This window comes from Triticum aestivum, chromosome 3B, assembly GCF_018294505.1.
Source record: "Triticum aestivum cultivar Chinese Spring chromosome 3B, IWGSC CS RefSeq v2.1, whole genome shotgun sequence".
NCBI classification, from domain to species: domain Eukaryota; kingdom Viridiplantae; phylum Streptophyta; class Magnoliopsida; order Poales; family Poaceae; genus Triticum; species Triticum aestivum.
The window spans coordinates 453,506,185-453,520,978 of record NC_057801.1 but is presented as its reverse complement, the minus strand read 5'-3'; the positions used below and the strand labels follow the sequence as shown (position 1 = coordinate 453,520,978).

At 44.6% G+C, this 14,794-nt stretch overlaps 1 protein-coding gene across 2 annotated transcripts; it reads left to right on the top strand.

Moving 5' to 3' along the window:
• Nucleotides 1–8,226: 8,226 nt before the first annotated feature.
• Nucleotides 8,227–14,262, top strand: LOC123070318 (auxin response factor 2). 2 transcript variants are annotated; one of them, XM_044493460.1, is made up of 11 exons: nt 8,227–8,764; nt 8,851–8,907; nt 9,022–9,213; nt 9,300–9,384; nt 9,726–9,816; nt 9,897–10,061; nt 10,926–11,045; nt 11,114–11,186; nt 12,644–12,803; nt 12,873–13,741; nt 13,811–14,262. In XM_044493460.1, the coding sequence occupies exons 1-11, from the start codon at nt 8,522–8,524 to the stop codon at nt 13,874–13,876; spliced, it is 2,121 nt and encodes a 706-aa protein (XP_044349395.1). In that variant the 5' UTR covers nt 8,227–8,521; the 3' UTR covers nt 13,877–14,262. The 2 variants fall into 2 exon arrangements, with proteins under 2 accessions (XP_044349395.1, XP_044349396.1); XM_044493461.1 differs by having other exon boundaries at nt 8,229–8,764; nt 12,885–13,741.
• Nucleotides 14,263–14,794: the final 532 nt, after the last annotated feature.

Below are 14,794 nucleotides of genomic sequence, written 5' to 3'. Positions count from 1 at the left end.
TTCCCTTGCTTTCATCCAGGCAGTGGTCAATGAATCCATTTGGAGGTATATGGAGCGGGAACGACAACAGCGGTGCCCTGACGCCGGAGGCTCCACCGCCACCGTCCTGGCTCTCATGTGCTGACTGCTAGAGGAATTTTGGCCAACCCTCCATCCAACAACTCGTACATATTTGTACTTCAATTAATCCCAGACATCTATATTGTCTTATGGAATCTTAGATTGAAGGATTCACCCTAATACATAGATCAATATGAAAAAAAACTGGAAAAAAAGATGCAGGAATCTGAATAGCTGGTTGGGCATTTGACAACTGAAGAATGTAAGAGATGGCATGGATGTAATGTTCTGGGCATGTCTATATTGTCGATACTATTGTGATAAATATATATGCAACACAAGCACAAAACACCATAGCACAAACCCATGAACCTAAGAAACTTGATTAACTAACAGAAGGCCTGCCCTTACCATGCAAAAAAAAGACTACCCCTAAACAAAGAGAGGAAAATTAGCAGGTGATAGCCAGTTGGCAGTTCTCACCGAAGACAGTGTCGACGGGCTTCGTGGCGGCCTGGTTCATTATCGCGTCGCCGATGAGCCGCAACGTCGTTGAACCTGACGCATGACGGATTGGTCGTTGGTCGTGATCTCCATGGCGGCAAATATCCTGATCCTTGGCGAGGTCGTTGCGGCCGTGGCGGATCCGGCCGCAGCCATGGCCTGCACCTGACCTGGTCGATCTCCCTCTTCTCTTCTCTTCTCTTCTGATGAGATGAGGAAGAGAGGGTGGGAGACGAGGTCGGTGGCTTTGGGGGAGAGGATAGGAGGGGCGGAGGCCGACGGCAAGGTGGCGTGAGGGCGCGTGACGGGAGGGATAGCATGGACGATAGGGGCGGCGGCGGCGTACCTAGGTTTCTCGAGAGTAGTCGCTCACCCTGTTCTCCGATGTGTAAATTTCTTTGTGGGTTTTGTGGGGCAGCTAGGCCCCAATCAACCAGAGTGCTCAGAAATTGCCACTGGAGCAGCTGCCCTTTAGGACATTTAGCCCACTTAGCAAGAGAACGTGGGATAAAACAACCATCCAACGGTCAAAAACGATTTTGACTCAAGATCTGACGGCTAAAATGCTGATGGCCTGAGAGGGCTGGGAGGGTGCTCAGTTTTAATGTATCTAAATGTATGTTGTGATTCCCTTAGTGGTGTCACGTGAACGTCGACTACATGACACTTCACCATATTTGGGTCTAAGGGAATGCATTGTGGAGTAGTTATTAGATGATGGGTTGCGAGAGTGACAGAAGCTTAAACCCTAGTTTGTGCGCTATTCCGTAAGGGACTGATTTGGATCCAAAAGTTTAATTCTATGGTTAGATTTATTCTTAATACTTCTCTCGTAGTTGCGGATGCTTGTGAGGATGTTAATCATAAGTAGGAGGTTTTTTCAAGTAAGAACATCACCTAAGCACCAGTCCACCCACATATCAAATTATCAAAGTAGCGAACACAAATCAAACCAACATGATTAAAGTGACCAGATGAAATTCCCATGTACCCACAAGAATGCTTTGCTTATCATAAGAGTCCGTTTTGCCCTGTCCTTTGCCTCAAAAGGATTGGGCTACCTTGCTGCACTTTCGCTACCGTTACTTGCTCGTTACAAATTACCTTGCTATCAAATTACTCATTACTTACAATTTCAGTGCTTGCAGACAATACCTTGTTGAAAACCGCTTGTCATTTCCTTCTGCTCCTCGTTGGGTTCGACACTTTTATTAATCGAAAGGACTATGATTGATCCCCTATACTTGTGGGTCATCAAGCCCAAAGCTGGATCCAAGCCAGAAACTAAGTGCTTCTACTGCAAGGAAAATGGTCACTGGAAGCAAAACTGCCCCAAGTACTTGGCAGATAAGAAGGATGGCAGAGTGAACAAAGGTATATTTTATATACATGTTACTGATGTGTTCCTTACTAATGCTCGTAGTAGCGCCTGGGTATTTGATACCTGTTCACTTGCTCATATTTCTAATTTGAAACATGAGCTGCAGAATAAATGAAGATTGGCTAAGGACGAGGTGACGATGCGCGTCAGAAATGGTTCCAAGGTTGATGTGATCGTCGTCGGCATGCTACCTCTACATCTACCTTTGGGATTAGTTTTAGACCTGGATAATTGTTATTTGGTGCCAGTGTTGAGCATGAACATTATATCTAGATCTTGTTTATTGTGAGACGGTTATTTTAAGTCAGAGAATAATGGTAGTTCTATTTTTATGAGTAGCATCTTTAATGGTTCTGCACCCTTGGTGAATGATCTATTCTTTTTGAATCTTGATCGTAGTGATACACATATTCATAATATTGATGTTAAAAGATGCAAAGTTGATAATGATAGTGCAACATACTTATGGCACTGCCGTTTAGGTCATATTGGTGTAAGGCGCATGAAGAAACTCCATGCGGATGGACTTTTGGAATCACTTGATATTTGTGAACCATGCCTCATTGGTAAGATGACTAAAACTCTGTTCTCCAGAACAATGGAGCGAGTTAATGACTTATTGGAAATAATACATACCGATGTATGCAATCCGATAAGTATTGAAGCACGCAGTGGGTATCGTTATTTTCTGACCTTCACAGATGATTTGAGTAGGCATGGGTATATCTACTTAATGAAATACAAGTCTGAAACATTTGAAAGTTCAAAGAATTTCAGAATGAAGTGGAGAATCATCGTAATAAGAAAATAAAATTTCTATGATATGATCGCGGAGGTGAATATTTGAGTTACGAGTTCGACCTTCATCTAAAACAATGTGGAATTGTTTCACAGCTCACGCTACCTGGAACACCACAACATAATGGTGTGCCCGAACGCCGTAACAGTACTTTATTAGATATGGTGCGTTCTATGATGTCTCTTACCAATTTACCTTTATCATTTTGGGGTTATGCATTATAGATAGCCGCATTCATGTTAAATAGGGCACCATCTAAATCCGTTGAGACGACACTGTATGAACTATGGTTTGGCAAGAAACCTAAGCTATCGTTTCTTAAAGTTTGGGGATGCGACACTTATGTCAAAAGGATTCAGCCTAATAAGCTCGAACCCAAAGCGGAGAAGTGTGTCTTTATAGGATACCATAAAGAAACTATTGGTATACCTTCTACCACAGATCCTAAGGCAAGATCTTTGTTCCTAAGAATGAGTCATTTCTAGAGAAGGAGTTTCTCTCGAAAGAAGTGAGTGGGAGAAAAGTTGAACTTGATAGTTGTACCTTCTCTCGAATTGGAAATTAGCACATCAGAGAAAACCGTTCCCGTGATGCCTACACCAACTAGAGAAGAAGCTAATGATGATGATCATGAAACTTTGGATGAAGTTACTACCGAACCTCGTAGGTCGACTAGAACACATACCGCACCAGAGTGGTACACTAATCCTGTCCTGGAGGTCATGTTGTTAGAATGGCGAACCTGCAAACTATGAAGAAGCTATGATGAGCCAGATTCTGACAAATAGTTTGAGGCCATGAAATCTGAGATAGGGTACGAGAACAAAGTGTGGACTTTGGTGGACTTGCCTGATGATCGGTAAGCCACCGAGAATAAATGGATCTTTCAAGAGGAAGATGGACGCTGATGCTAATATCACTGTCTACAAAGCTTGACTTGTCGCAAAAGGTTTTTGAAAAGTTCAAGGGGTTGACTACGATGAGACTTTATCACCCGTAGTGATGCTTAAGTCTGTCAGAATCATGTTAGCAGTTGCCGCATTTTATGATTATGGAATCTGGCAAATAGACATCAAAACTGCATTCCTTAACGGGTTTCTTAAATAAGAGTTGTATATGATGCAACCAGAAGGTTATGTCGATCCTAAGGGTGCTAACAAAGTGTGCAAGCTCCAGTGATCCATCTATGGACTGGTGCAAGCATCTCGGAGTTGGAATATACGCTTTGATGAGGTGATCAAAGCATTTGGTTTTATACAGACTTACGGTGAAGCCTGTATTTACAAGAAAGTGAGTGGGAGCTCTGTAGCATTTCTGATATTATATGTGGATGGCATATTGTTGATTGGAAATGATATAGAATTTCTGGATATCATAAAAGGATATTTGAAATGAATTTTTCAATGAAAGACCTCGGTGAAGTTGCTTACATATTGGGCATCAAGATCTATCGGGATAGATCGAGACGCTTAATAGGACTTTCACAAAGCACATACCTTGACAAAGTTCTGAAAAATTTCAAAATGGACCAGTCAAAGAAAGGGTTCTTGTCTGTGTTGCAAGGTGTGAAGTTGAGTAAGACTAAAAGCCCGACCACGGCAAAAGAAAGAGAAAGGATGAAAGTCATTCCCTATGCCTCAGCCATAGGCTCTATAAATTATGCCATGCTATGTTCCAAACCTGATGTGTCCCTTGCCATGAGTCTGGCAAGGGGGTACAATAGTGATCCAGGAGTGGATCACTAGACAGCGGTCAAAATTATCCTTAGGTACCTAAAAGGAACTAAGGAAATGTTTCTCAATTATGGAGGTGATAAAGAGTTCGTCGTAAAGGGTTATGTCAACGCAAGCTTTAACACCGATCTAAACGACTCTGAGTCTCAATCTGGATACGTATTGAACGTGGATGCAATTAGCTAGAGTATCTCCATGCAGAGCATTGTGGACATGGGTATTTGCAAAGTACGCACGGATCTCAATGTTGCAGACAAATTGACTAAAACCTCTCTCACGAGCAAAAAATGACCACACCTTAGAACTCATTGGGTGTTAATCGCATGGTGATGTGAACTAGATTATTGACTCTAGTGCAAGTGGGAGACTGTTGGAAATATGCCCTAGAGGCAATAATAAATTGATTATTATCATATTTCCTTGTTCATGATAAAGGTTTATTATTCATGCTAGAATTCTATTGACCGGAAACTTAAACACATGTGTGAATACAAAAACAAATACTATGTCCCTAGTAAGCCGCTACTAGACTATCTTGCTGATCAGAAGATGGTTAAGGTTTCCTAACTATAGACATGTGTTGTCACTTGATAACGGGATCACATCATTAAGAGAATGATGTGATGGACAAGACCCATCCGTTAGCATAGAATATGATCGTTCAGTTTTTGCTACTACTTTCTTAATGTCAAATACATATTCCTTCGACCATGAGATCATGCAACTCCCGAATACCAGAAGAATACCTTGTGTTCTATCAAACGTCAGTCCGTAACTGGGTGATCATAAAGGTGCTCTACAGGTATCTCTGAAGGTGTCTGTTGAGTTGGCATGAATCAAGATTGGAATTTGTCACTCCGTATGACAGAGAGGAATCTATGGGCCCTCTCGGTAATACAACATCACAAGAAGCTTGCAAGCAAAGTGACTAAGGAGTTAGTTACAAGATGATGTATTATGGAATGAGTAAAGAGACTTGCTGTTTACGAATTAAACTAGTACCGATGATCGAATCTCGAGCAAGTAACATACCGACGGACAAAGGGAACTACGTATGTTGTCAGAAAGGTTCGACCGATAAAGGTCTTCATAGAATATGTAGGAACCAATTTGGGCATCGAGGTTCCGCTATTGGTTATTGACCGGAGAAGCGTCCCGGTCATGTCTACATCATTCGCGAACCCGTAGGCTCCCCATGCTTAACGTTCGTTGACGATATAATACTATGTGAGTTATGTATGTTGGTGACAGAATGTTGTTTGGAGTCACGAATGAGATCACGGACATGACGAGGAGCTCCGGAATGGTCCGGAGGTAAAGAATTATATATAAGATGATAGTATTTGGTCTTCGGAAGAGTTTCAGAATGCCCGGATAATTATCAGATCATCGAAAGGGGTTCCGGAAGGCAACAGAGGTTGCTGGGCCTAACGGGCCAAAAGGAGGGAGGACACCAGCCCACAAAGGGGATGGCGTGCCCACCTCCTAGCTGCCGGCCCCTAGGGAAGGAAACAGGAGGGGTCGACCCCCTCCTACCTTTCTCCACACAAGGGAGAAGGAAGGGGAGGCGCCATAAGGCAGTCGCCCCCTCCCCCACGCGCCAAGAAAGAAGGAGGGATCGCCTAGGGCGGCCGCTGGCCCCCTTAGGGTGCGCCTAGGGCGGCCGCCGGCCCCCTTAGGATGCGCCTAGGGCTGCCTCCCCTCCTTCCTTGGGGTGCCAGACCACCACGAATCCCAAGCTGTGTGTCGGTGCCCCCTCTCCCTCTAGTTCATCCTCCGTACAAAACCGTTGTGCTTGGTGAAGCCCTCCGGAAATAACTTCACCACCACCATCATCACGCCGCTGTGCTGCCGGAACTATCTACTACTTCGCCCTCTTGCTGGATCAAGAAGGCGAGGTCGTTATCGAGCTGAACGTGTGCTGAACGCAGAGGTGTCCTGAGTTTGATGCTTGATCAGAACGGATCGTGAAGGTGTACGACTACATCAACCGTGTTCATAAACGCTTCCGCTTAGCGATCTACAAGGGTCTGTAGATGCTCTCCCCCTCTCGTAGCTATGCATCTCCATGGATAAATCTTGTGTGTGCGTATTTTTTTTGTTTTCCATGCAACGTTCCCCAACAGCCACGCCAGCATCTTCCGGTCCCATATGTCAGCAACGTTGACCGGTCAAAACTAACACCGAGTTACTATTGACGGAACCGTCGAAAATAAAACCCACGGGAGACCCACATGGAAGCAGCCACGTCAGCAACTGCTGCCCCACATGTCAGAATCTTTGACCGATCAAACCCGCGGACCATTCATCGGTGACGGGATTATCGTTGCCAAAAAAGATCTTAGGCAACAGTTTGGGCCATCAATGAAAACGGCAATCAGTGGCATTTTTTTGCTTGTCACCTGAAATGCGATCTTGTGTGACGAAAAAAGTGGTACCATCAAAATTTATTTTCCATGACGGCGGGAAAATATCACGGGTGTATCTTCTATGACAAAAAAAGTTATACGTTACACAAGTGAAACATCACAAAATAGAGCAAATTTTACAGTGTTCAAGTCAGAGTGTAGCGCCTAAGGTAAATGTGCTATGCTCCATAGCATAGCGCCTAGATGAAAGGCTTCACAATATCAGGGGTGGGCCCCAACCTGGCCGCGCCATGCCACGCTGACAGGGAGTTAGAATGGCGCTACCCCGTGTAGCATAGTGCCTAAGTGTTGGACGCTACCTGAAAGGGTTATATTTATGAAATACTTTCACAGAGAGTTTATTGTTTGATTTTGTTTCGCCTTTCTATATTGCCTTAGTCTCACGTATTCCGGGCCATCCCTCGGCTCGAGCCGGGCCCAGGCCTAACCAAGCCCCAGGTAGAAAACCTAGGCCCGAGCCCAGCCCGAGCCCCGCCATCGGACCTAGTTTTCAAGCCCAAGTTTGGCCCGTTAGTGAGAAAGCCCGTCGGGCCTCGGGCCAGGCCCGTTCCCTAAAACACAAAATAGGCAAACCCAAGCCCGTCCCAACGTGTTCTTCTAGCTCAAAACTCAGGCCCAGGCCTGGCCCGCGGGCAAGACCAAACCGGGTTGGATGGGGCTTTTTTGGGCCAGCCGCGCCGGGTAACCCACGGGCAGGTACAGTCTCACTCTCACGTCTGCGGAGCTGCCCGTCCTCTCTCATCAGTCAGCACAGACTCTCGCATCAGCGACGCCGTCCGTCCCCCGTGCTTTGCGCTCTTTTTCGTCCTCCACCTTCGCTCGCTTCTTTTCTTTTCTTTTTTCTAGCAGCGCAACACAGTTCTCTCACCCACCCATAGTCCTGGCCATCTCAGGCCCGGCCCTGTCGGCCCACCCAGGCCCGGCCCTAAAATTCAGGGCCTAGGCCTGATGGGCTTGCTCGTGGGCTGGGCTTGGGCCTAAGTTTTGAGCCCACCAGCAGGGCCTGGACGGGCTTGGGCTTGGCATATTGGCATTTTAAGGAAGAGGCCCGGCCCACGGCCCTAAGCCCTAAGGGTTTTTGAGGGCTTTTTACCAGATGGACCGGACTTGGGTTTGAAAAGTAGGCCCGATGGTAGGGCCTGGGAGGGCCTGGGCCTCAGTTTTCTGCAATGGGCTTTTTTAGGCCCGGCCCAAGCCCGACCCGGCCCGGCCCATGGCCAGATATACCCACGCATCTTCTCTTCGTCCTCGACAGTCAACATAGCAGAGTCACAGACGGAACAAGTGTGAAAGCCCCGCGCGGCTTTATCCAACAAATATACTAGTCCGTAGCCTGGCTCCCCCTGACCCCTCTGCCTCCTACGAGCTCCCCCCTAGCTAGCTCCCCACCTCCTATAGCCACCCATGGCCATCACCACCATGTGTCGCCACCCCACCTCCACTCCCCACTTCCCACCCACTCCGCTTCCTCGCTCCCCATTAAACGCCCGTGAGCTAGCACGCGATCCCCTACACACCACCGGGCGACGTGCTCCGTCTCCATCACTCCTCGACCGTTGCTCTGTGTCCGCGTTTGCTCTGCGGAGAGGCGCTGCGTCCTCACCTGACGGCGGCCATGATAGGCATCGACCTCAACACCGTGGAGGAGGACGAGGAGGAGGGCGGTCCCTCGGCTGAGCCCCCGAGGGGTACGGTGTGCCTAGAGCTGTGGCACGCGTGCGCCGGCCGCGTGGGTTCGCTGCCTCGGAAGGGCAGCGCCGTCGTGTACCTGCCGGAGGGCCACCTCGAGCACATCGGGGAGGCGGCGGGCGCGGTGCCGCCCCATGTGTTCTGCCGAGTCGTCGATGTCAATCTCCAGGTGCGTGCGCGAGCGGCCTGGTGCTCGTGCTGTACGGTGCACACAATGTGTTCGAGGTATTAACTGAGAGAGCGTGCTCCCTGCAGGCGGACCCTGCGATGGACGAGGTGTACGCGCAAGTTTCCCTCGTGGTCGACGACGAGGTACCAGTACCACTACCAGTCTACCACTGATCTGAATATGCCAGTAATGATAGCATCGGACATGGTCAATATGAGCTGAACGATCAAAGGTCTGCGCGTCGGTGATGGTTGCAGGAAGCCAAGAGGCGGATGCGCCCAGGGGAGAGCGAGGAAGCTTGCGAAGGTGACAGCGAGGACACCGATGCCGCGAAGCGCCGAGCGCGCATGCCCCACATGTTCTGCAAGACGCTCACGGCTTCCGACACCAGCACGCACGGGGGCTTCTCCGTGCCGCGGCGTGCCGCCGAGGACTGCTTCCCGCCTCTGGTACATGGCGTCGGTGATGAAGTGATGTTGTCGCCTCGAATTGACTTGGTACTGGTAGTAGTGACTTTTTTGCTTGGCGTCTGCAGGATTACAACCTGCAGAGGCCGTCCCAGGAGCTTGTGACCAAGGATCTGCACGGCACCGAGTGGAGGTTCCGACATATCTATCGAGGTACTGCAACAGCGATTCACTGGCTTATTGCTTATAGCTCAGATTCAGAGTATGTGTTAGGCTGGGGATCCACCTACAGGCTACAGCTGCCCACCTGAGATATATAGAATGCTAGTACGACATATCATGAGGTGTTATAGAGATGGCTTATTTAGATGTGTATAACCAGACAACAGTGAAGATTGTTGGTCATTTGCATTTGCTTTCGTTCACGCGGTAGTCTTTTGGCTATAATTTACCGTTACAGCCATTGTTAATATGAAGACCATTGGGATTTGAAGAAACCCTGAGAAAATTTGTGGTCCCGAGTGGCTAACAAGGTCTGCTCCCAACTGTTACAGGCCAGCCACGGAGGCACCTTTTAACCACCGGATGGAGTGCATTTGTCAATAAAAAGAAGCTTGTCTCTGGGGATGCAGTGTTGTTCCTCCGGTAACGATTTATACTCACGATGCCATTCATTGGAACTTACTCTAGCTTCCCTTCGGCAATGATTTCTTATTCTCGTCCAGAGATGAAGATGGAGTGCTCCGATTGGGAGTGCGCCGAGCTGCTCAGCTAAAAAATGTATCTCCTTTTCCTGCACTTTTTAACCAGGACTCAAGTCTTAGTAGTCTCGGTAATGTTGCCCATGCTGTGGCTGTGAAAAATATTTTTCACATCTACTACAATCCCAGGTACTTTGCTGATTGTTTTCATAACCATCTCAGTTGCCTGTATTAATTAAGGTCGTACAAGTCGCTTCCTCTCCTTCTCTCAACCATAATAAGAAAAGGTTGGACTAATGCACAGTTATAGTGTTCTCCTAGAAAAAGTTAGACACGTAGGCAACCATAATAAGAAAAGGTTAAATCAATACACAGTTCTAGTGTTTTCCTTGAACAAGTTGTACATGTTGGCGCCCATAATAAGAAAAGGTTGGGCGAATCAGTTATAGTGTTTTCCTAGAACAAATTATACTTTTCGGCTATGGTACTTAAACTTTACGACTTGTCAGTCATGTGCTAACTATTTCGAATACTCGTCCTTAATACCGTACGACTCATTGTTTTTTTCAGCACTCAGGTTCAGTTCCCTGGTGAACACAGTTTTGAGTTGCTTCTTGTTCTTTGTTGCTTCCCCCAATCCAACATTTTGTATCTCATCTCATTGGTCTGGCCATCTATGTTTCCTCATAAATGCTAAATTATCACATTACATGTTACCCTCAAAGGTCATTTAATTGTGGCATAATACACATTTGGGGCAGCCATTCAGATTTGTTTGGTCGTATCTGAATTTGATATTTGGGAATTGACATGTTCTGTTTGTTACTTGTGGACGTTTTCATTATGCTCATTTAGCATTAATTCAACTATTTTGAAAGCGCTCTATCCCATTGTTAACTAAAATAAAGAAAGAAGTACAATTTCATCAGCACCCTGTTCAGATAGATAATGCAGATTGGTAATAATTTGCTTTGATTCTCATAATATTTGTGCATTTCTCCTGTGCAACTTGGACAGTTCATTTGTATTGAATAAGTTCATTGGACTTGACAGGTTATGTGAGTCTGAGTTCATTGTACCATATTGGAAGTTCATGAGAAGCTTCAGTGAACCTTTTTCTGTTGGAATGAGGTTCAAAATGAAATACGAAAATGAAGATGCTTCAGAAAGAAGGTACGGTGCAATAGTGAAAATTTTCCTCTGGTTGGGTTCACAATGCCATAACTATTCTTGTTTTTCAGGTCAACTGGGATAATAACTGGGAGTAGAGAGTCAGACCTGAAGTCGCATGGTTCGAAGTGGAAATGTTTGGTGGTATGTTCTGCTTTTTCCTGCTTGACACATCAGATGTGCACCAATGTTGGTATCGATGCATGTGCATAGTACTCTATAGGTGTATGACCATCTATCTTTATTAATTAAATGCAACAAATGCATTGTGGTTCTCTGTCTTGGATTTGAGCATTTTGTGTTATGTGTAACTTTTCATCAGTTGGCGAATTACAGTATGCCCAGCTGGAATTTTGAATAGATGCTGGTCATTTCAAAGCATTAAGGGCCAAAAAAATCCTGTAGTTTCATTTCTGGAAAATAATATAAATGTCTGAAGAAAAGTGAAGCATTGTCCGTTTCTCCTAATCAAGATTACTACATTAGAATATGCCCTCGTTAAGTTCCAATGTTTTGCACTAATCCACACAACTGCGGATTACTAGTAAGAGGAGCAGCATAACAGAGTAGAAGTATAGTGCACACAAAGATACAATTCATACTGCAGCCGGGGATGCAGGCGGACGCGTCTGCGCTGTCCGCATCTGTCCGCGTAGTCGAAATTGCAATAATCCTCATCACTTTAATAATCGTGTTAGTTTAATTTACCTGTTTGCAGATGGTTGCGGACACCGTCCGCTTGCATCCCTAACGGCAGCTACTCAATTGTATACTTGTCCTACTCCTTGATTAACTATTGGAGCTTGTGATCTTAGTTTTTTATTTTGGTTTGAACCAAGGGTGGCGTTTTGGTAACCAGGGCCATCTACACCCGCCCATGTACAGTAAAAAAATAGCAAAAGAATTCAAAAAAAAACTTTTTTTTGGCATCCAAGATGCTCGGGGGCGCTAGGGGCATGCAAAATTGCCTGAACATATGACGTTTGAGGAGCTGTAGACAAAAAAAAATGGCTCTCACAGAAACTTTGAAAAAAGGCACTTTGGAGAACTGTTTTTTTCTAGAGCTCCTTGGATGTCATTTTACCATGAAAATTTGCATGCTACTAGTGAGCCTGGGCTCATCTTTGGATTAGTGGGTTTGAACCATGCTATAATAGATCATAGTAGAAAGAGTTCTGAATGTCCATATAACGACTGCCAAACATTTGTATATACGCTATTAATCGAGTAGGATGCATCTAATTTAGCCGAAACCGAGCTTCCATAAAATATTCGCTGAAATTCTTTGTCATAAATGAAATCAGCATTTTTACTTTTTTCAAGTCAACGTGATCAGAAATTCCCGATGGCGGAACAAGGTTGAAACCTTGCAATATACTATGTTTAATGTCCCATGGCAAATTTCTCACAAGGATATGTGAACCCTGGAATTTAGCATTGTACTAGTTGGTTTCCAAGATTGCATAGGATGTAAATTTAGAACCATATTTGCATGCCATGTTGAACAAGGAATCTTAGTCATTTACTTTATCTGTTCTCATTAGATTCCTTGTCCTTAAATCATGTTTGAGCATTGTGTTGACTGATGGAAAACTTGATAGGTGAGATGGGACGATGATGTAGAGTGCCGTTGGCCTAATAGGGTATCTCCTTGGGAGATTGAACTTACTGGATCGGTTTCGGGATCTCATCTGTCCTCTCCCCATTCAAAACGGCTGAAGCCATGCCTCCCCCAAGTTAATCCAGATATGTTGCTTCCAAGTAGGTTGGGTTGTAAGTGAAAAGATAGTCATTTGATACACTGTTGTGCCCCACTGAACTTTTTTTTAGCCATTTTGGCAGGTGGAAGTGTTTCTTCGGATTTTGCGGAATCTGCCAGATTCCACAAGGTCTTGCAAGGTCAAGAATTATTGGGTTCTAAAACCCATGATGGTACTGCTAATTCAGCTTCTCGGGCGTCTGAAGCAAGAAATTTTCAGTACAGTGATGATCGGAATTGCTCTATCAACATGAGTAACATTCCAGGGGTTCCAGAACTTGGTGCTAGAACCCCGCCTGAAAATCATGGATTTTCCTACCACTGCTCAGGCTTTGGGGAGTCTCAAAGATTCCAAAGGGTCTTGCAAGGTCAAGAAGTGTTTCACCCTTATGAAGGAGGAACTTTGTCTGATGCTGTTATAAGAGGTTCTAGCTTCTGTCAACCTGATGGCAACTGTACATCTGGTGCAACATATAAATGGCTTACGTCACAGGGATGCGATTATAGTGGGCCAGTAACACTAGCAATGCCTCAAGCATCCTCTCCATTATCTGTGCTAATGTTCCCTCAAACTAGTTCCAAGATACATGGCTTTGAATACGTATGCAGAAGCCTGGATAAGGATGATAATATTAGACATGTTACTGTCAACGCTACTCAAGATATGGGAAGAACCAGTCATGCATTACCTCTCTGGCCTCATCTTGTTTCAGGCAAAGCAATAGCTAGTTGTACTGGAACTAAAAAGTTGCACTCCATCAGCAGTGCAGAGCATGAACCAAATGACAAGGATGTTCACACAAATGGCTGCAAAATCTTTGGTATCTCTTTGACTCAGAAGGTTCGAGTATGCAATGAAGTGGAATGTAGCAGTGCGAATTGTGATTTCCAGCCTTTAAAGCCACAAATGTCAAAATCGCTAGGCAACAATTGTGCTACTGTAAGTTCTTCATGCATACTTTTTTGGCAGCTTCTTGATGCAATTGCTTATTAACCGAAATTTTCGCAGGTTCATGAGCAAAGGCCTGCTGTTGGCATGGTGGTTGACCTTTCTGCGGTTGATACGATGATCTGATTCGTCTAACTGTGTCCTGGGAGGAGAAGCGGGGCCTACAGCTTGATTCATGTTTGTGATGTGATACTCAATGACGCAAAACTTCCACCTGATTATTTCATCCCTATGTGCACAGTTGGCACCGAGTTCAGTAAACACATCATGGTTGATGAGTTGATGATGCTTATCAAATTTTTAATGCACTTTTAGAATTTGACTTGTTATAACATCTATCTGAAGCTCTCTTTTGAATCATCATTTATGTTGTACGAGCTGCTAGTGTGTTTTTAAGCTGCACGCTATGTATGACTTGTTTGTACTAGCACGATTTAATTTCGAAGAACAGATGTACAGTAGTTCTTATTTGATTAGCACCATTTATTACAAAGTACTCCCGTTTTAAATTATAAGGTGTATTTTTTAAAAAAAGTTAATTTTTTGTATGTTTGACCAATTTTAGAATACCAAATTGATATCACTAGATTCATCATATAATATATGTTCATATTTTATTTATTTATTATTATAGATGTTTGATATTTTTCTATAAACTTGGTTAAACATAGATATTTGACAAAATCTGCCTTACATTTTGAAGCGGAGGGAGTAGGTCAACGTAGTTCATGTTGGTGTCATACATCTTACCATAAGATTTTGGGCTATGTTATTGTTAAGACATAATCCTTTAGGGTTAACATAAACAGGATCTTGAACTCATGATTAGGACACCTAAACATGATAGAACATGTACTACCTCCATCTGGGTTTATTAGCCCCCCTCTTAATTTGTGCTAAGATTTGACTTGTTAATTTAACTGCTCCCTCTGATCCAAATAACTACAAAGTTATACTAAAGTTGTGTCAATTAATTTGGATTGGAGGAGTAATAAAATGCAAACTATGTGTCATAAAAAAAATTATATCATGGAAAACCTTTTT

Coding starts and splice junctions, on each gene's coding strand:
- LOC123070318 (XM_044493460.1), top strand. CDS start 8,522: ATGATAGGCATCGACCTCAACACCGTGGAGGAGGACGAGGAGGAGGGC. Junction 9,817..9,896: donor GATGCAGTGTTGTTCCTCCG/GTAACGATTTAT, acceptor ATTCTCGTCCAG/AGATGAAGATGGAGTGCTCC. Junction 10,062..10,925: donor CACATCTACTACAATCCCAG/GTACTTTGCTGA, acceptor TGGACTTGACAG/GTTATGTGAGTCTGAGTTCA.